At 39.5% G+C, this 16,575-nt stretch overlaps 1 protein-coding gene across 5 annotated transcripts in view; it reads right to left on the reverse strand.

Moving 5' to 3' along the window:
* LOC120869467 (dihydrodiol dehydrogenase 3) overlaps positions 1-16,292 on the reverse strand; it is a 167,043-nt gene extending 150,751 nt beyond the window's left edge. Inside the window, exons 1-9 of one of the 5 annotated variants that reach the window (XM_040248788.1) lie at positions 16,097-16,289; positions 14,603-14,770; positions 13,198-13,314; positions 11,878-11,955; positions 11,273-11,395; positions 10,153-10,262; positions 9,125-9,290; positions 8,848-8,930; positions 6,647-6,676 (exon numbers count right to left, since the gene is read on the reverse strand). In XM_040248788.1, coding sequence (XP_040104722.1) covers positions 6,647-6,676; positions 8,848-8,930; positions 9,125-9,290; positions 10,153-10,262; positions 11,273-11,395; positions 11,878-11,955; positions 13,198-13,314; positions 14,603-14,770; positions 16,097-16,180 — 959 coding nt within the window. In that variant the 5' untranslated portion in view covers positions 16,181-16,289. Of the gene's footprint in view, positions 1-6,488; positions 6,677-8,847; positions 8,931-9,124; positions 9,291-10,152; positions 10,263-11,272; positions 11,396-11,877; positions 11,956-13,197; positions 13,315-14,602; positions 14,771-16,096 lie in introns of those variants that run through there. The other 4 variants (XM_040248787.1, XR_005722543.1, XM_040248790.1 and 1 more) reach the window with 4 other exon arrangements.
* Positions 16,293-16,575: the final 283 nt, after the last annotated feature.

The raw sequence follows: 16,575 nt of genomic DNA on the forward strand, positions 1-16,575 counted from the left end.
GAAATTCTTGAGAGTCTCTTGGACTGCAAGGAGATCCAACCAGTCTATCCTAAAGGAGATCAGTCCTGGGTGTTCATTGGAAGGACTGATGCTGAAGCTGAAACTCCAATACTTTGGCCACCTGATGCAAAGATCTGACTCATTTGAAAAGACTCTGATGCTGGGAAGACTGAGGGCAGGAGGAGAGGGGATGACAGAGTATGAGATGGTTGGATGGCATCACCAACTCAATGGACATGAGTCTGGGTAAACTCCAGGAGTTGGTGATGGACAAGGAGGCCTTACGTGCTGCAGTTCATGGGGTCACAAAGAGTCGGACATGACTGAGTGAATGAACTGAACTGAACTGAAGTGAATCAGTGAATTTAGCAAAGTTGCAGGATACAAAATCAATACACAGAAATCACTTGCATTTCTATATACTAACAATGAAAACTCTGAAAGAGCAATTATGGAATCAATCCTATTCACCCTTGCAACAAAAAGAATTGAATATCTAGGAGTAAACTTACCTAAGGAGATGAAAGAACTGTACACAGAAAATTATAAGACATTAATGAAAGAAATCCAAGATGACATAAACAGATGGAGAGATATTCCATGTTCCTGGGTAGGAAGAATCAATATTGTGAAAGACTGTATTACCAAATGCAATCTACAGATTTAGTGCAATCCTTATCAAATTACCAATGGCATTTTTCACAGTACTAGAACAAAAATTTCGCAATTCATATGGAAACACAAAAGACCCTGAATAGCTAAAGCAGTGAGAAAGAAGAAGGAGCTGGAGGAATCAAGCTTCCTGACTTCAGGTTAAACTACAAAGCTATAGTCATCAAGACTGTATTGTACTGACACAAAAACAGAAACATAGACCAGTGAAACAAGATAGAAAGTCCAGAAGTAAACCCATGCATCTATGAGTACCTTATTTTTTACAAAGGAGGCAAGAATACACAATGGGGCAAAGACAGCCTCTTCAATAAATGGTGCTGGGAAAACTGGACAGCTACATGTAAAAGAATGAAATTAGAATACTTCCTAACACCATACACAAAGATAAACTCAAAATGGATGAGAGACCTAAATGTAAGACCAGAAACTATAAAACTCTTAGAGGAAAACATAGAACACTCAGTGACATAAATCAAAGCAATATCCTCTATGACCCACCTCCTAGAGTAATGGAAATAAAAAGTAAACAAGTCCCACTTGTTTACTTTTAACTTAAAAGCTTTAAACTTAAGATTAAACTTAGAAGCTTTTGCACAGCAAAGGAAACTATAAGCAAGGTGAAAACACAGCCTTCAGAATGGGAGAAAATAATAGCAAATGAAACAACTGATAAAGGATTAATTTCCAAAATATACAAGCAGCTCATAACTGAACACCAGTAAAACAAACAAGCCAATCAAAAAGTGTGAAAAAGACCTAAACATTCATTTCTCCAAAGAAGACATATAGGTGGTTAACAAACATATGAAAAGATGCTCAATATCGCTCATTATTAGAGAAGTGCAAATCAAACCTACAATGAGATACCACCTCATATCAGTCAGAATAGCCCCCTCAAAAAGTCTACAAACAATAAATGCTGGAAAGGGTGTGGAGAAAAGGGAGCACTCTTGCACTGTTTACTTCTGTGGGAATGTAAATTGATACAGCCACTGTGGAAGATGATATGGAAATTCCTTTAAAAACTAGGATTAAAAGCCCCATATGACCCAGCAATCCCACTCTTAGTCATATACACTGAGGAAACCAAAATTGAAAGAGACACAGGTGCAAACAGAGTTTTACTTCTTCTTTTCCAATTTGGATTCCTTTTATTTCTTTTTCTGCTCTCATTGCTGTGGCCAAAACTTCCAAAACTATGTTGAATAGTAGTGGTGAGAGGGGGCACCCTTGTCTTGTTCCTGACTTTAGGGGAAATGCTTTCAATTTTTCACCATTGAGGATAATGTTTGCTGTGGGTTTGTCATATATAGCTTTTATTACGTTGAGGTATGCTCCTTCTATTCCTGCTTTCTGGAGAGTTTTTTGTTTTGTTTTGTTTTGTTTTGTCATAAATGGATGTTGAATTTTGTCAAAGGCTTTCTCTGCATCTATTGAGATAATCATATGGCTTTTATTTTTCAATTTGTTAATGTGGTGTATTACATTGATTGATTCGAGGATATTGAAGAATCCTTGCATCCCTGGGATAATGCACACTTGGTCATGGTGTATGATCTTTTTAATGTGTTGTTGAATTCTGATTGTAGAATTTTGTTAAGGATTTTTGCATCTATGTTCATCAGTGATATTGGCCTGTAGTTTTCTTTTTTGTGGCATATTTGTCAGGTTTTGGTATTAGGGTGATGGTGGCCTCATAGAATGAGTTTGGAGGTTTACCTTCCTCTGCAATTTTCTGTAAGAGTTTGAGTAGGATAGGATAGGTGTTAGCTCTTCCCTAAATTTTTGGTAGAATTCAGCTGTGAAGCCATCTGGACCTGAGCTTTTGTTTGCTGGAAGATTTCTGATTACACTTTCAATTTCTGTGCTTGTGATGGGCCTGTTAAGATTTTCTATTTCTTCCTGGTTCAGTTTTGGAAAGTTGTACTTTTATAAGAATTTGTCCATTTCTTCCACGTTGTCCATTTTATTGGCATATAATTGCTGATAGTAGTCTCTTATAATCCTTTTGATTGATTCTTATGATCATTATCCAGAAGGATCATTGATCCTTATGATTCTTATGATCTCTCCGTTTTCATTTCTAATTTTATTGATTTGATTTTACTCCCTTTGTTTCTTGATGAGTCTGACCAACAGTTTGTCAATTTTATTTATCCTTTCAAAGAACCTGCTTTTGGCTTTGTTGATTTTTGCTATGGTCTCTTTTGTTTCTTTTGCATTTATTTCTGCCCTAATTTTTAAGATTTCTTTCCTTCTACTAACCCTGGGGTTCTTCATTTCTTCCTTTTCTAGTTGCTTTAGGTGTAGCTGCTGCTGCTGCTGTCACTTCCATCATATCCGACTTTGTGAGACCCCATAGATGGCAGCCCACCAGGCTCCCCCGTCCCTGGGATTCTCCAGGCAAGAACACTGAAGCAGGTTGCCATTTCCTTCTCCAATGCATGAAAGTGAAAAGTGAAAGTGAAGTCGCTCAGTCATATCTGATTCTTAGCATGTAGAGTTAGGTTATTTATTTGACTTTTTTCTTGTTTCTTGAGGTATGCCTGTATTGCTATGAACTTTCCCCTTAGCACTGCTTTTACAGTGTCCCACAGGTTTTGGGTTGTTGTGTTTTCATTTTCATTCATTTCTATGCATATTTTGATTTCTTTTTTGATTTATTCTATGATTTGTTGGTTATTCAGCAGCATGTTGTTCATCCTCCATATGTTGGAATTTTTAATAGTTTTTCTCCTGTAATTGAGATCTAATCTTACTGCATAGTGGTCAGAAAAGGTGCTTGGAATGATTTCTTTTTTGTTTTGAATTTACCAAGGCTAGATTTATGGCCCAGGATGTGATCTATCCTGGAGAAGTTTCCATGTGTGCTTGAGAAAAAGGTGAAATTCATTGTTTTGGGGTGAAATGTCTTATACATATCAATTAGGTCTAACTGGTCTATTGTATCATTTAAAGTTTATGTTTCCTTGTTAATTTTCTGTTTAGTTGATCTATCCATAGGTGTGAGTGGGGTATTAAAGTCTCCCACTATTATTGTGTTATTGTTAATTTCCCCTTTAATACTTGTTAGCATTTGTCTTACATATTGTGGTGCTCCTATGTTGGGTGCATATGGCAACTGACAAACAACTAATATCAAAAATATACAAGCAACTCCTGCAGCTCAATTCCAGAAAAATAAATGACCCAATCAAAAAATGGGCCGAAGAACTAAATAGACATTTCTCCAAAGAAGACATACAGATTGCTAATAAACACATGAAAAGATGCTCAATATCACTCATTATCAGAGAAATGCAAATCAAAACCACAATGGGGTACTATTTCACACCAGTCAGAATGGCTGTGATCCAAAAGTCTACAAGCGATAAATGCTGGAGAGGGTGTGAAGGAAAGGGAACCCTCTTACACTGTTGGTGGGAATGCAAACTAGTACAACCATTATGGAGAACAGTGTGGAGATTCCTTAAAAAACTGGAAATAGAACTGTCTTATGACCCAGCAATCCCACTGCTGGGAATACACACTGTGGAAACCAGAATTGAAAGAGACATGTGTACCCCAATGTTCATCACAATACTGTTTATAATAGCCAGGACATGGAAGCAACCTAGATGTCCATCAGCAGATGAATGGATAAGAAAGCTGTGGTACATATACACAATGGAGTATTACTCAGCCATTAAAAAGAATACATTTGAATCAGTTCTAATGAGGTGGATGAAACTGGAGCCTATTATACAGAGTGAAATAAGCCAGAAAGAAAAACACCAATACAGTATACTAATGCATATATATGGAATTTAGAAAGATGGTGATGATGACCCTCTATGCGAGACAGCAGAAGAGACACAGATGTATAAAACAGTCTTCTGGACTCTGTGGGAGAGGGCGAGGGTGGGATGATTTGGGAGAATGGCATTGAAACATGTATAATATCATATAAGAAATGAATCGCCAGTCCAGGTTCGATGCACGATACAGGATGCTCAGGGCTGGTGCACTGGGATGACCCAGAGGGATGGTACGGGGAGGGAGGTGGGAGGGGGGTTCAGGATGGGGAACATGTGTACACCCATGGTGGATTCATGTTGATGTATGGCAAAACCAATATAATATTGTAAAGTAAAAAATAATAATAATAATAAAAGAAAGAGACACATATATCCCATTGTTCACTGCAGCACTATTTACAATAGCTAGAACATGGAAGCAACCTAGATGTCCATTGACAGATGAATGGATAAAGAAGTTGTGGAATATACACATAATGGAATATTACTCAGCCATAAAAAGGAACACATTTGAGTCAGTTCTAATGAGGTAGATGAACCTAGAACCTATTATACAGAGTGAAGTGAGTCAGAAAGAGAGAGATAAATACCATAATCTAACACATATACACAACATCTAGAAAAATGGTACTGAAGAATTTATTTTCAGGGCAATAATGGAGAAATAGACATAGAGAACAGACTTATGAACATGGGGAGAGGGGAGGAGAGGGTGAGACGTATGGAAAGAGTAACATGGAAACTTACATTACCATATGTAAAATAGATAGCCAATGGGAATTTGCTATATGGCTCAGAAAACTCAAACAGGGGCTCTGTATCAACCTAGAGGGATGGGATGGGGAAGAAGATGGGAGGTAGTTTCAAAAGGGAGGGGATATATGTATACCTATGGCTGATTCATGTTGAGGTTTGACAGAAAACAGCAAAATTCTATAAAGCAATTATCCTTCAATAAAAAATAATTTAAAAAAATGCTGAGCATGGGCAGATGACTTAAAATTGGATAATTTGATATGATGCACTGCTTTACAATAGACAAAATATAATACTGGAATTTTAAAATACTATGTTATAGCTTACCAAGATACTTAAGCTAAGTAAAAAGTAAGTATGCAACCTGTGTGTTGAAGATTATTTCAATTTATAAATAAATACACAAGGTGGCGCCAGTGGTAAAGAACCTGCCTGCCAATGCAGGAGACACAGTTTCAATTTCTTGATCGGGAAGGACCCCTGGAAGAGGGCATGGCAACCCACTCCAGTATTCTTGCCTGGACAATGCCATGGACAAAAGAGCCTCACAGGCTACAGTCCGTAGGGTAGCCAAGAGTCAGACACGACTGAAGCAACAGCACGAATGCACACACAGTTGGAAACGAAAATTACAAAAGTGTGAAATAAATTACATATTTTGTGAAAAGACAAGATAAACTTCAGCAACAAAAATTCTTCTCTGCCCTTTGCACTCCTCTCTCCTCACTGTGTGTTGTGTGTCTGCATGACCCGTGGATCAGACCTCCCCCGTCAGAGGGAAGACCTGCTCAACCAAGAAAAGCAACATTCTCCCAGAATCAGTAAGACAGTTCCTTTAAAGAGAGTGTTCTATTTTGACCTTGTTAGGGGTTACATGGCCCAGCACGATGATGCTTAGATCAGGATTATGTACACTGTCAATAATATGTCATTTGATGTACAGCCTTCTTTCTAAAAACTTCCATAACTGTGCCTAGACCTCTAATGGACAGAACAGTTCTCAGAACTTTCTGAGTTGCTCTTCCTTGAAGGTATTAATCCTCACATTTAAATCAAATAAAATTTTCCATTTCTTTCTTAGGTCAACTGACTAATATTTCACTGACAAAGGAAAATGCACCAAAGTTAATTATTACTAAATGGATTAATCACAGGTTAGCTTCATTTTCTAAACTTTCCCTTTTATTTTCCAAATTTTCTGTAGCTTTTATATGTATTATTTTAATTATTGAGAAAGACAAGAATCAATACTTTCAAGCCTTCACTATTTCATAAAATGTTGTTTAATAAAGGAAAGGCAAGTTTTTGAAGACGCTTTTTTTAAGCACCTCTACCAAATACAGAAATCCTCTTCACAGCCGTAGAAGCAAGTCATTCTGGTATAATGCGCGTGTACAGATCACAGTCAATATTCTTCAAAAAATGGATACTCAGGGTGACCAACACCCCTGAAAGAGAAAGAGGAGTGTTAATTTATTAAATCTGTCATGTTGTCATAGAGAGCTTGACTCTGTGTTGCAGTCAGGATGGGTTGACACTCTGAATCTACAAACACATCCCTCCTTCTCCCCCAGCAAGCACACGTGCAGATGCAATCTCCACGTACACACTGAACCTGTATGTCCAGTCCCAAAATCTACACAGTGACAGGTAATTTGACCCAGGTTACAGTTTATAAAAGGGCCCAAGAACTATGGCTAGGGGCTTCCCTGGTGGCTCAGTGGATAAGAATCCGCCTGCCAATCCAGGAGACACGGGTTTGATCCCTGGTCCAGGAAGATCCCATATGCCATGGAATAACTAAGCCCATGCATCACCACCACTGAGCATGTGTTCTAGAGCCTGGGGACCACAACTCCTGAAGCCTGTGCACCCTCGAGCCTGTACTCCACAACAAAAGAAGCCACTGCAATGAGAAGCCCACGAAGCACAACTACAGAGTAACCTCTACTAGCCTCAGCTAGAGAAGAAAGCCCACACAGCACAAAGATCCAGCACAGCCAAAATAAATAACTTTTTAAAATTTTTAATAGTTTTTAAAAGTTTTTAAAAAATGAACGACAGCTAAAGATGGAGCCATAGGTAAAACATAGGGTGCTAGATGATGAAAAGGAGAACCCTTAAGGAACTAGTTGATCTTTTTCACACAGCATTCAGAAAATAACTACTGAAGCCAGGACACAGGGTGCCCCTGGTGAGGAGCTTCTAATATAATGAAGAGATACCACATTCATCTGAGTGATCATAACTAGAGAATAAATCATTGTATAATTTATGAGCACACTTATTGTTCATAATTGGCATTACCATTGTCTTCTGCTTCTTATGTTCCCATTTTTCTTTCTAAATTTGTCCTTTTCAATTCAATTCATTAAAGAGTGTATTCTGAGCAATTCCATATCAAAAGAACCATGCTGTTTACCTAAACCCACAAATATGAGCAAGTCTAGGCATTCACAGCTTAATGAAGGAGCACATAGAAATATACTTCAAAGGCTGAGAACAGAAAAGGATCCACCTTTTTTCATTTATCAAGATACAGCTTTACGAACAGGAGAGAGTTTTGAGATCTTTCATTCAAAACTAAATGTTTGTTTTATCACTGAATTGTATTTTCTTCTCTTTAAACTCCCTTTCAACTTCTTTGTTTGATTAGCCTTCTGTCTCTTCAATCCTGACAACCACCTGCAGTAATTAGGCAGCTGAAATTGCATGGTACTGACTAAGATGAAGTCAAGGAGGTAGGGGCTCCCCATGGGATGGAGCCCTGGTGGACAAAGGCTACAATGGGATGAGTCTGGACTCAAAAAACCAGAGAGACCAGACGATCTTACCTGAGTGTGTCCTGCCAAGGACACAGCCATCACTCACTGGAGGGTCAGTTAAGCTCATGATCTACTTGTGATTCATTTGGTGACATCATAAGGATGAAGAAATGGAAATTGGAACAGGGAAAAATGGCCAATGAAGAGATAAATTTGAAAGAAATGAATGATGGCTTGGTAAAGAAATGCCCACTAGGGAGAAAAGCGACTAGACTCTTGGCGGGGTGGGGTGGGGAGGAGCGGGGCAGAGTTGAAGCAGGCCCACTGTGACCTTTCAGTACCCATGCACAGTAACCTTTGTGGGCCCCTCCTCCATAAAAACATAAGCATGGCATTTTACAACTGTATTAGGATAAACATGAACGTGCTAAAGGATGGATTCATTATTACAGAGTAATCATTAATATAATCATTTCCCCCTGATGTAAAAAAGAATTGAAGATGAAATATTTTCATAAGTCCTTAAAAGAATAGTGGGCTGAAAGCTCTGAGCTGTCTGTGTCCACAGGGTGCCTGGGCCCTGAGAGGAGGTGCACCAGACACAGGGATGAGTGGTACAAAGTAGTGAATTCACCACCATATCATCTCTGGGCTGGTCTGGGCCCCAGTCAAATTTCTGTTGGTCAGAGATGGAGCCTTGGAGGAAACCTCTGGTCTAAGGTCTGCAGGAAGCCCCTGGTTTACTCCTATGCTAGAAATTAAGACTGTCTCCCTAAAACTAAGCTTTGAAAAACCTTAGTTCCCTGTTGACCTGCCTGCTACAGAAAACCGTGAAACATCTGCAAGTCACTTACAGTAGTAGCTCATTATATCTTATGTTCCTGTTGAGGCCATCGATTGCTTTCATGTCTTCTGGAGTTAGTTCAAAGTCAAACACCTGGAGGGAAGGAACAATCACATTACCTCTCCCCGCCAGGAGCCAGCCTTCCCCCAGGGACTGGAGGACTTTCCAACTGGATGGGGACAAGAAGAGGGGACAGGGAAGCCGTATCTGTCCTCAGTTGGACAAAGAATGACCCTTGTGAAGGATATTCCTTAGGAGACCTCTCTGCCCACAGCCCCACTCATCACCTGTATGTTCTCTTTGATCCGCTTCTTGTTGTAACTCTTGGCCAGAACCACAACCCCACGTTGTATCTGGTAGCGAAGGGCAACCAGAGCTGGGGTTTGCTTGTGCTTTTTGGCAATGGCAGAGAGAACCGGGTCCTCCAAGAGAAAGGGGAGATTTGGGTTCACCCTGGAAGGAAATTTAGAAATGCTGAGGAGCTGATACTTATTTGTAAGGTGACTTCCCAAACAGACCAAGTAGGTCCACTCTAGACAGGGCTTCTCAAAGTGTGGTCCATGGGCCAGCAGCATCAGCATCACTTGGGATCTTGTGAGAAATACAAATTCCATGGCTGAGCTGAAGACCAACTGAATCAGAACCGCAACTGAGTCACTTCCCATTCTGTGTTTACAGAGCTCTGCAGCTGATTCAGATGCATTTTTGAGTTGAGGCCAGTGCTGCCAAACAGGTGGGTTTTATTTCCTTTTTTTACTTTTTTTCTTCTTTAACCACCATGAATAGAAAAAGAGAAGGAAAAGACTAGGATTTTTTTTTCTTTTCACTTTTCTAGGGTATTGATCAAAATTGAATAGTCTCAAAATGAGAGCTATTCATTTCACCACTAGTCTTCTATGGATGTTTTTTAAAAAATGCTTCATATTTGAATTTTTTCTACCATGATAGATCTGGGAGTTGCATATTACTATCCCAGTTTTAAATGTAAGGTAAGTAAGGCTAGAAATGCATATTTTTAGAAATGTGTTCATTAGTTAATAGATAAGTAAATCATGACATAAGCTTGTGTCTTTGGTCTCAACGAGGGATTATATAGAGATTTTAATACAGACACTTGTTCCTGATGAATCTATAAGATAATACAATGTAGAAAAATTGTCTGGGAGCTGGGAAAATAAAAGAAAAGAATTCTTTCCATCCTTCCCCTTTCTCCCCTCTGCCTATGAGAGTTATCTGAGTACTGTATGATGTAAACTATTTCATCAAAAATTGAATTTTAGGGAAACTCCCACTTGTCTTCAATAGGATTCAATACCATTCTTTTATTCGTTGGGATCCCAGAGCACCATAGGCAACAAGAACAATATCATGTGACTTGCAGAAATCCAACAGTTTGCTCTGATTGAGATAAGGGTGACATTCCACCTGTAGAATGCCAACAGAAAAGAGTGTCAGGTTATATGAAAAGGTAATATTAACAGGAAAGAGGAAGGTTAAAAGTTTAAAAGGTGCTAAAGGAAAAACTGCAACTTAAATGTAAACTGAAAATATCAATATCAAGAGAAAAATAGAAAAAAGTGTGTTTATATAGTTAATTTTATGATTGACATAGGTGGGAGAACCAATCCAAGATGGAGAAAAATCACAAGGTGGGCTCTACATTTGAGAAAATGTTTCAGAGTAAATATTTCATCTAATGTTAGCATCACCATGATCCTTTACCTTCACCCTCTTACCTGGATGATTTTCATCATCTCCAGTACATTTTTCTGTACTGTGCTGCCTGTTTTTGTACTGTACTCATAAATGCCAAGACACCAAGACTAAGGATTCAGTCATTCAAACCCCATACAAACTCTGAAACCCATCTTATATGACTTTTCTTTGGTGATGGTAGTTTAGTTGTTAGGTCGTGTCCAACTCTTGCAACCCCCATGAACTGTAGCCCTCCAGCCTCCTCTGTCCATGGGATTTCCCAGGCAAGAATACTGGAGTGAGTTGCCTTTTCCTCATCCAGGGGATCTTCCTGACCCAGGGATGGAGCCTGCTTCTCTTTCAGTGCAGACGAAGTCTTTATTGATGCTCCACTTGGGAAACTCATATGTTCATTGTCTTTCTTCCGTACACAGTTCCCTCTGAGCACTTTCACATCAACTTCTGGTCATGCTTTCAACTCAGGGAAACACTTCCTTCCTTTAGTTCTGCATGTCTAGTCTAACCCCCTTCACCTCCATTACCTTCCCTCAGTCCCTACCACAATTTAACAGAAAGGTCTCCCACATTTTCTACCCAGACATTAGCACACACAGATACCACTGTGAGTCCTATTCTCTAGAATCTTCTGTCCACAAAGGAGTGGAGGACAGACAGACATCAGGCTCCAGTGCAAGAAGGAGGTTCTGAAGAGCAGGAGGGAGAGGAGCCGAGCTGCTCACCTGGTTGCAGACAGGCTTATACTTGAGCCCTGGCTTGTTCAGGATCTTCTCCAGCTGCTTGTGGTTGAAGTTGGACACCCCGATGGACTTGGTCAGCCCTGCATCCTTACACTTCTCCAGGGCCTGGGAGGGAGGGGTGGGGAACAGTCATGAACAATCACTTGGAATGGTCAATAGAAGAAGAATAAAAAAGCTGAAAAACAATCTGTAAAAAAAAGCTGAAAAACAATCTGTAAAAAAAAAGCTGAAAAACAATCTGTAAAAAATGTCTCCTGTCCAGAATTAGCATTGATTATAAGGAAGGAAAAAGGGGAAGAAGATCATGACACAAGAAGAATTACCATCTCCTCTTCAGAAAACCCTCAGAGAAGACATATCACTTGGAAGGAAATAGATGCCAGTCTTACTAGCCAAAATTCTCCTCTTCTATTCCTTTCTGTGAACATTTCAGCAATGGTTTCCTCCCCCACAACCCTAGCATCACAGCCCTTAGATTCATGAACTGCTGAGTCTGATGGTCCACAGCCCATTCTCACAGGTGAAAGAAAGGAAGGAGGTTCCCCCTCTCCTGGTTCCTCCTCTGGTTCTCTCCTCCCTAGACTCACCTCCCACGTGCGACAGAGATCCACTGAGTCAAATATTGGTTTTCCATTTTCATCTGTTGGTAAAAGTGCCTCCCCTGGCTGAAATGGAAGCAGTCATTTTAGAGATGTCACAAAGTAATTTCTCCACATTTAGCCAGCCTGGCAGGCACCAGGGATTAAACCTTCATGAGGTAGGTTTATAAATTTCTAGATACTAATATTTGCAGTGATTGCATATGGCGTTTTAAGCAATGTCTTTAAAGGGAGGCTTATTCTAATCTCTTACACATACTTTCTGTTGTAATAAATATAATTTTTCTAGATCCTAATGGGACTCATATTGGCTTATGTGAATTTTGTTTGTTTCCTATAATTGCCTCTTTTGAAATGCCTCTTTTGAGCTGGGAATGGCAGTAAGCTACATGGCTTTATTTCCAGAATAAAAATTGCATCCTTGACCTGGGCTAGATAATCAGACTTCCTTTTCCCTCTGAGCATCTGATACCCTAGGGCAGGCATATGAACTAGCAATGCTCTCCTTAAGTTGATATGGAATGTGGATGATCCAGACATGCTTTCAAATGTTCATGACCATGAGCTTTGAGTTGTTCCAAGGCCATATTTGCCACCAATGGGAAATGTTCAGTAAAAGTAAAGCAAACCTAACGGATTGCTTTGATAAAGGTTTTGTTTTGTTTTTAAGACATTTCTGAAGAGTACTGCAAATCCTTAGATCTCCATGGTTGGGACCTGCCATCTTCATAGTCCTCCAAGCTATTTTGCATCAGATGGCTTGAGTAGATTTCTATAACTTAAAATCAAGAGTTCTACATGATACAGTTCTTAGTGGTTGAGTGCAGTCTACAAACATCATGAAAACAGACATTAGTGTAGGCAAGGCTTCCCAAGTCCCTATAAAGGCTGGGATGTTTAGACCTACACAGAAAGAGCACCAAATCTGTTCAACTTGAAAGAGAAGATAAACTCATCATGTTCAGTGTAAGGCAGTGACATGCTCACCATGGCTGCACCAAACTCTGGATTCATGAAATCCCCAGAGACTCAGGAGTCATAATTTTGACTATGTTGAACTTGCCTATTTTTATTTTCACAAGTTTTTGAGTCAGATTATTTAACTCCTTTCTCTGGGAAGCAGGTAACATATTCAAAGAAACTCAGTAAAAAGATTATCACAAATGATTATTTGGGAGGATTCTGCTGTAGTGAGGGCTTCCCTACAACCTACTAAGAAAAATCTTGTCAACCATCCATGCAAGTTTATAATCATTCTGAGGCAAGAAAAAATATATATGTGACTGATTTAAAAAATAGATTGCCAACCTTCAGAGCCACTGGAAAATGAATAATATAGAGATCGACATAGTCCAGTTGAAGATTATTCAGTGACTTTTCCAAAGCTGGTCGGACCAATTCTGGACGAAGAGAAGTGGACCAAAGCTGCAGAGGTTAAACAGTAGAAGCTGTGTTAAATTAATTCTTTAGGTAATATGGTGGGGGGAATGTGGGGCCCTAAATGTGAGGCTGAAGAGATCTTAGTTCCCTAGTTAGGGATGGAACCCAGGCTCATGGCAATAATACACTGAGTCCCAACCACTGGACCCCCAGGGAATTCCAATCCTTCAGGTAATTTTTTTTCTTCTTTCATCTAATATTATTTAAACATTTGGGGGCTTCCCTGGTAGCTGAGACAGTAAAGAATCTGCCAGCAATGCAGGAGACCAGGTTTGATCCCTGGGTTTGGAAGATCCCCTGGAGAAGGGAATGGCAACCCACTCCAGTATTCTTACCTGGAGAAGATCCCCTGTAGAAGGAGACCCACTCCAGTATTCTTGCCTGGACAATTCCATGGACAGAGGAAACTGGCAGGCTATAGTCCATGGGGCCACAAAGAGATGGACACAACTAATGGACTATGTCTAACATTTTAGACATTTTTACCAATTAAAACAAATGACCTCAAGAAAGATGCTCATTTTCCTTTTGAGGTCCTTTTTGATCTAATTTACCCATGTAAGCTTTATTATTTGCTTAAATTATCATCAGTTGAATCAGACATATTCTTACATCAATCACAATGGAGTGAAATGAAGAAAGAGATAAAAAGAATTATTGAAAATTATCATGTTCATCATCTGATTATGTTTGATAGAATGTAAAACCTGCTCACAAACTTGCCCTAACTGGATCAAACAATCAGGTCTCTCAGAATTAATTAATATCTTGCTGTTTACGTAACTGTAGGGAAAAGACCTTGAACATATTAACATGGGCAGAAGATAAGTCAAGACACTTTGGCTAGATCTTGTGTGATACACAAAGTGCCTGTCCTAATGCTGTCATACTGACAGATCTAAGAACTGATTCAGAATGAGAAGAAATTCTAGAAAGTCTACCAGGTGATAAGGAAAGCTATAATCTGACAGCTGTTCTCTCTGATTCATTCACCCATACTAAATCACATTGCTCTGGTATAGGCTCAGAGAAGCAAGTGACTAATTTAAAATTAAGATTTGAACACACCGATGATGAGAATGGTATAATCACATTCTTCCTTTGGTGGGAGAGTACGGTTTGGTGGAGAAGGATATTAGATTTAATATATAAATATATGTGAAAAAAGTTGTAGCAATAAGTACCATTGACCAAATAACTACTGATCCTATTACCTAATTGTCACCTGCACACAATCACTTACACACATGTGCACACAGAAAACACACAGCACCTTTGAAGTGTAGAATACATCTTCTCTCTTCACAGTGCCATCGGCAATCTTGCTTCGAATGGCCTGGCCAACCTGCTCTTCATTTTGGTACAAATGAGCACTGTCAATATGGCGGAACCCAACCTCTATAGCAAATTTGGTGACCTCCAGAGCTTCACTCTTAGGAACCTACATAAGCAACAAAAATACAAGTTAAATATCCACATGATTAAGAGATTGCTAAGGCCCAGGCTGATCTTCCCAAGAACCCACTTTTTTGTGTGCCTTTGGTTAGTTCTGTATGTGTGGTGATGTAGCCATTACAGTTTCCCTGAACATTGTTGTTGCTCAATCACCAAGTCGTGGCCAATTCTTTGAGACCTCAGAGACTACAGCATGTCAGACTGCCCTGTCTTTCACTATCTCCTGGAGTTTGCTCAAACTCATATCCGTTGGGTCAGTGATGTCGTCCAACCATCTCATCATCTGTGGTCTGCTTCATTCCTAGTAAGTAACTAAATGGACATGCAGAAACATTTAATACCAGGCAATCAGTGGTTGATTGCTGGCATCAGCAAGACCACTTCAAGTTGCAGAAATTTGCTGGAAGAAATCATAAGACTCAGTATAAGGTTGTAGTCATGGATATGATTTATACTGTGAGATGTCTGAAGCAAAATCAATAAAGGTGTAAGTTGTCTGGTAAAAGCATCAAGAAAGCAGGTGAAAGCTATTGAGACCTCTGTTTACCAGTGAAGCCACACAGAATACACTAAATAAAAACTGTATCTATTCGAGGTGTACAAATCTATATTCTCATAAAAGATCCATTGTTGATGATCATCAACACTCCTCTTATGACCAAGCACTGAAAATTATACTTTAATAAAAACATATTACAACACCCAAGGAAACATTGCAAAGCCTTTCCTGTAAGACTGTAGCTTATCCTCTCAAATGACACTATATTTTCCATTAGAAGAAGCTTCCAAGCAGAAACAGAAGTACAGGCAAAACACAGCTGGAGTGTCTTGCTTAGCACCAAGCAGGCACCCCAGAGTAGAAAAGAAATTGTCTCCCATTAGTTTTCAGTCACCTCATCTTTGAGAACTTTAACTCAAATATTTCTCTGGGTCATGTCTTTTCAGAAGGAGCAAAGAATTTTTGAACTAATTAAATACACAGAGAAACCCCACCATTGCAATCCCCCTCAAAGCAAAGCAGTTGACAGTGTTCTTGACAGCTGAGCCTCACCTCTTCTGCCAATCTGGGAAAGAGGTGGAAACTGAAGGGGAACCCAGAGTAATCAGCAGGTAAGCACAGCCTCAGATCCTGATGCAGAGTGAAGACTGGATGCTCTCTCCCTTTTCACAGGGCATGGTTCTAGCCTGGTTAGTGGAACCTCGTGATCCTCCCAGAGTCACACAGGAGTTCAGTGCTTGACAACCCAAGTCCCTTCCTCTCATGTTACATTCACTTACTATTTATATCTCAACCCACAGCCACTAATGTTACCTCTGGAGGTGCAAAGGTTCCAAATCCCAGGACAGGAATGAAGTGGCCATCATTAAGCTTCACTCGCTGGCCTTTGGGATCCATTGTTTGTTGCTCCACTGAGTAAGCAGACTGATTTTTTTCTTTTGCCTTCAGAGGTTATAAATAACAGGAAGTTAACGCCCCAGCTGACTGTCCAATGTTAGCAGACACGCTGTAAGAGGAGAAGGATTAAATGAGTACCGCAGGGTAAGAGGAGTATTTAACCACTTAGCTTGTTTGCTTTTTCTTATCAGAATATCTCAAGTTATATAATGATGAGATGTGCATAGCAATTATTGACCATATGTTACACAGAAACCTCCAATGCCCGTCATTTCATTTTTCTAATTAAGAAGCCCACTCTTGATCAAACATCATTTGAAACAACTATCTTGTAGTACATACACACAAGTCACACAATTTGAAAGAATGTTTAATAAGCATTTTTCAAAATGTAA

Source organism: Oryx dammah, unplaced genomic scaffold (genome assembly GCF_014754425.2).
Source record: "Oryx dammah isolate SB20612 unplaced genomic scaffold, SCBI_Odam_1.1 HiC_scaffold_10, whole genome shotgun sequence".
Classification (NCBI taxonomy): domain Eukaryota; kingdom Metazoa; phylum Chordata; class Mammalia; order Artiodactyla; family Bovidae; genus Oryx; species Oryx dammah.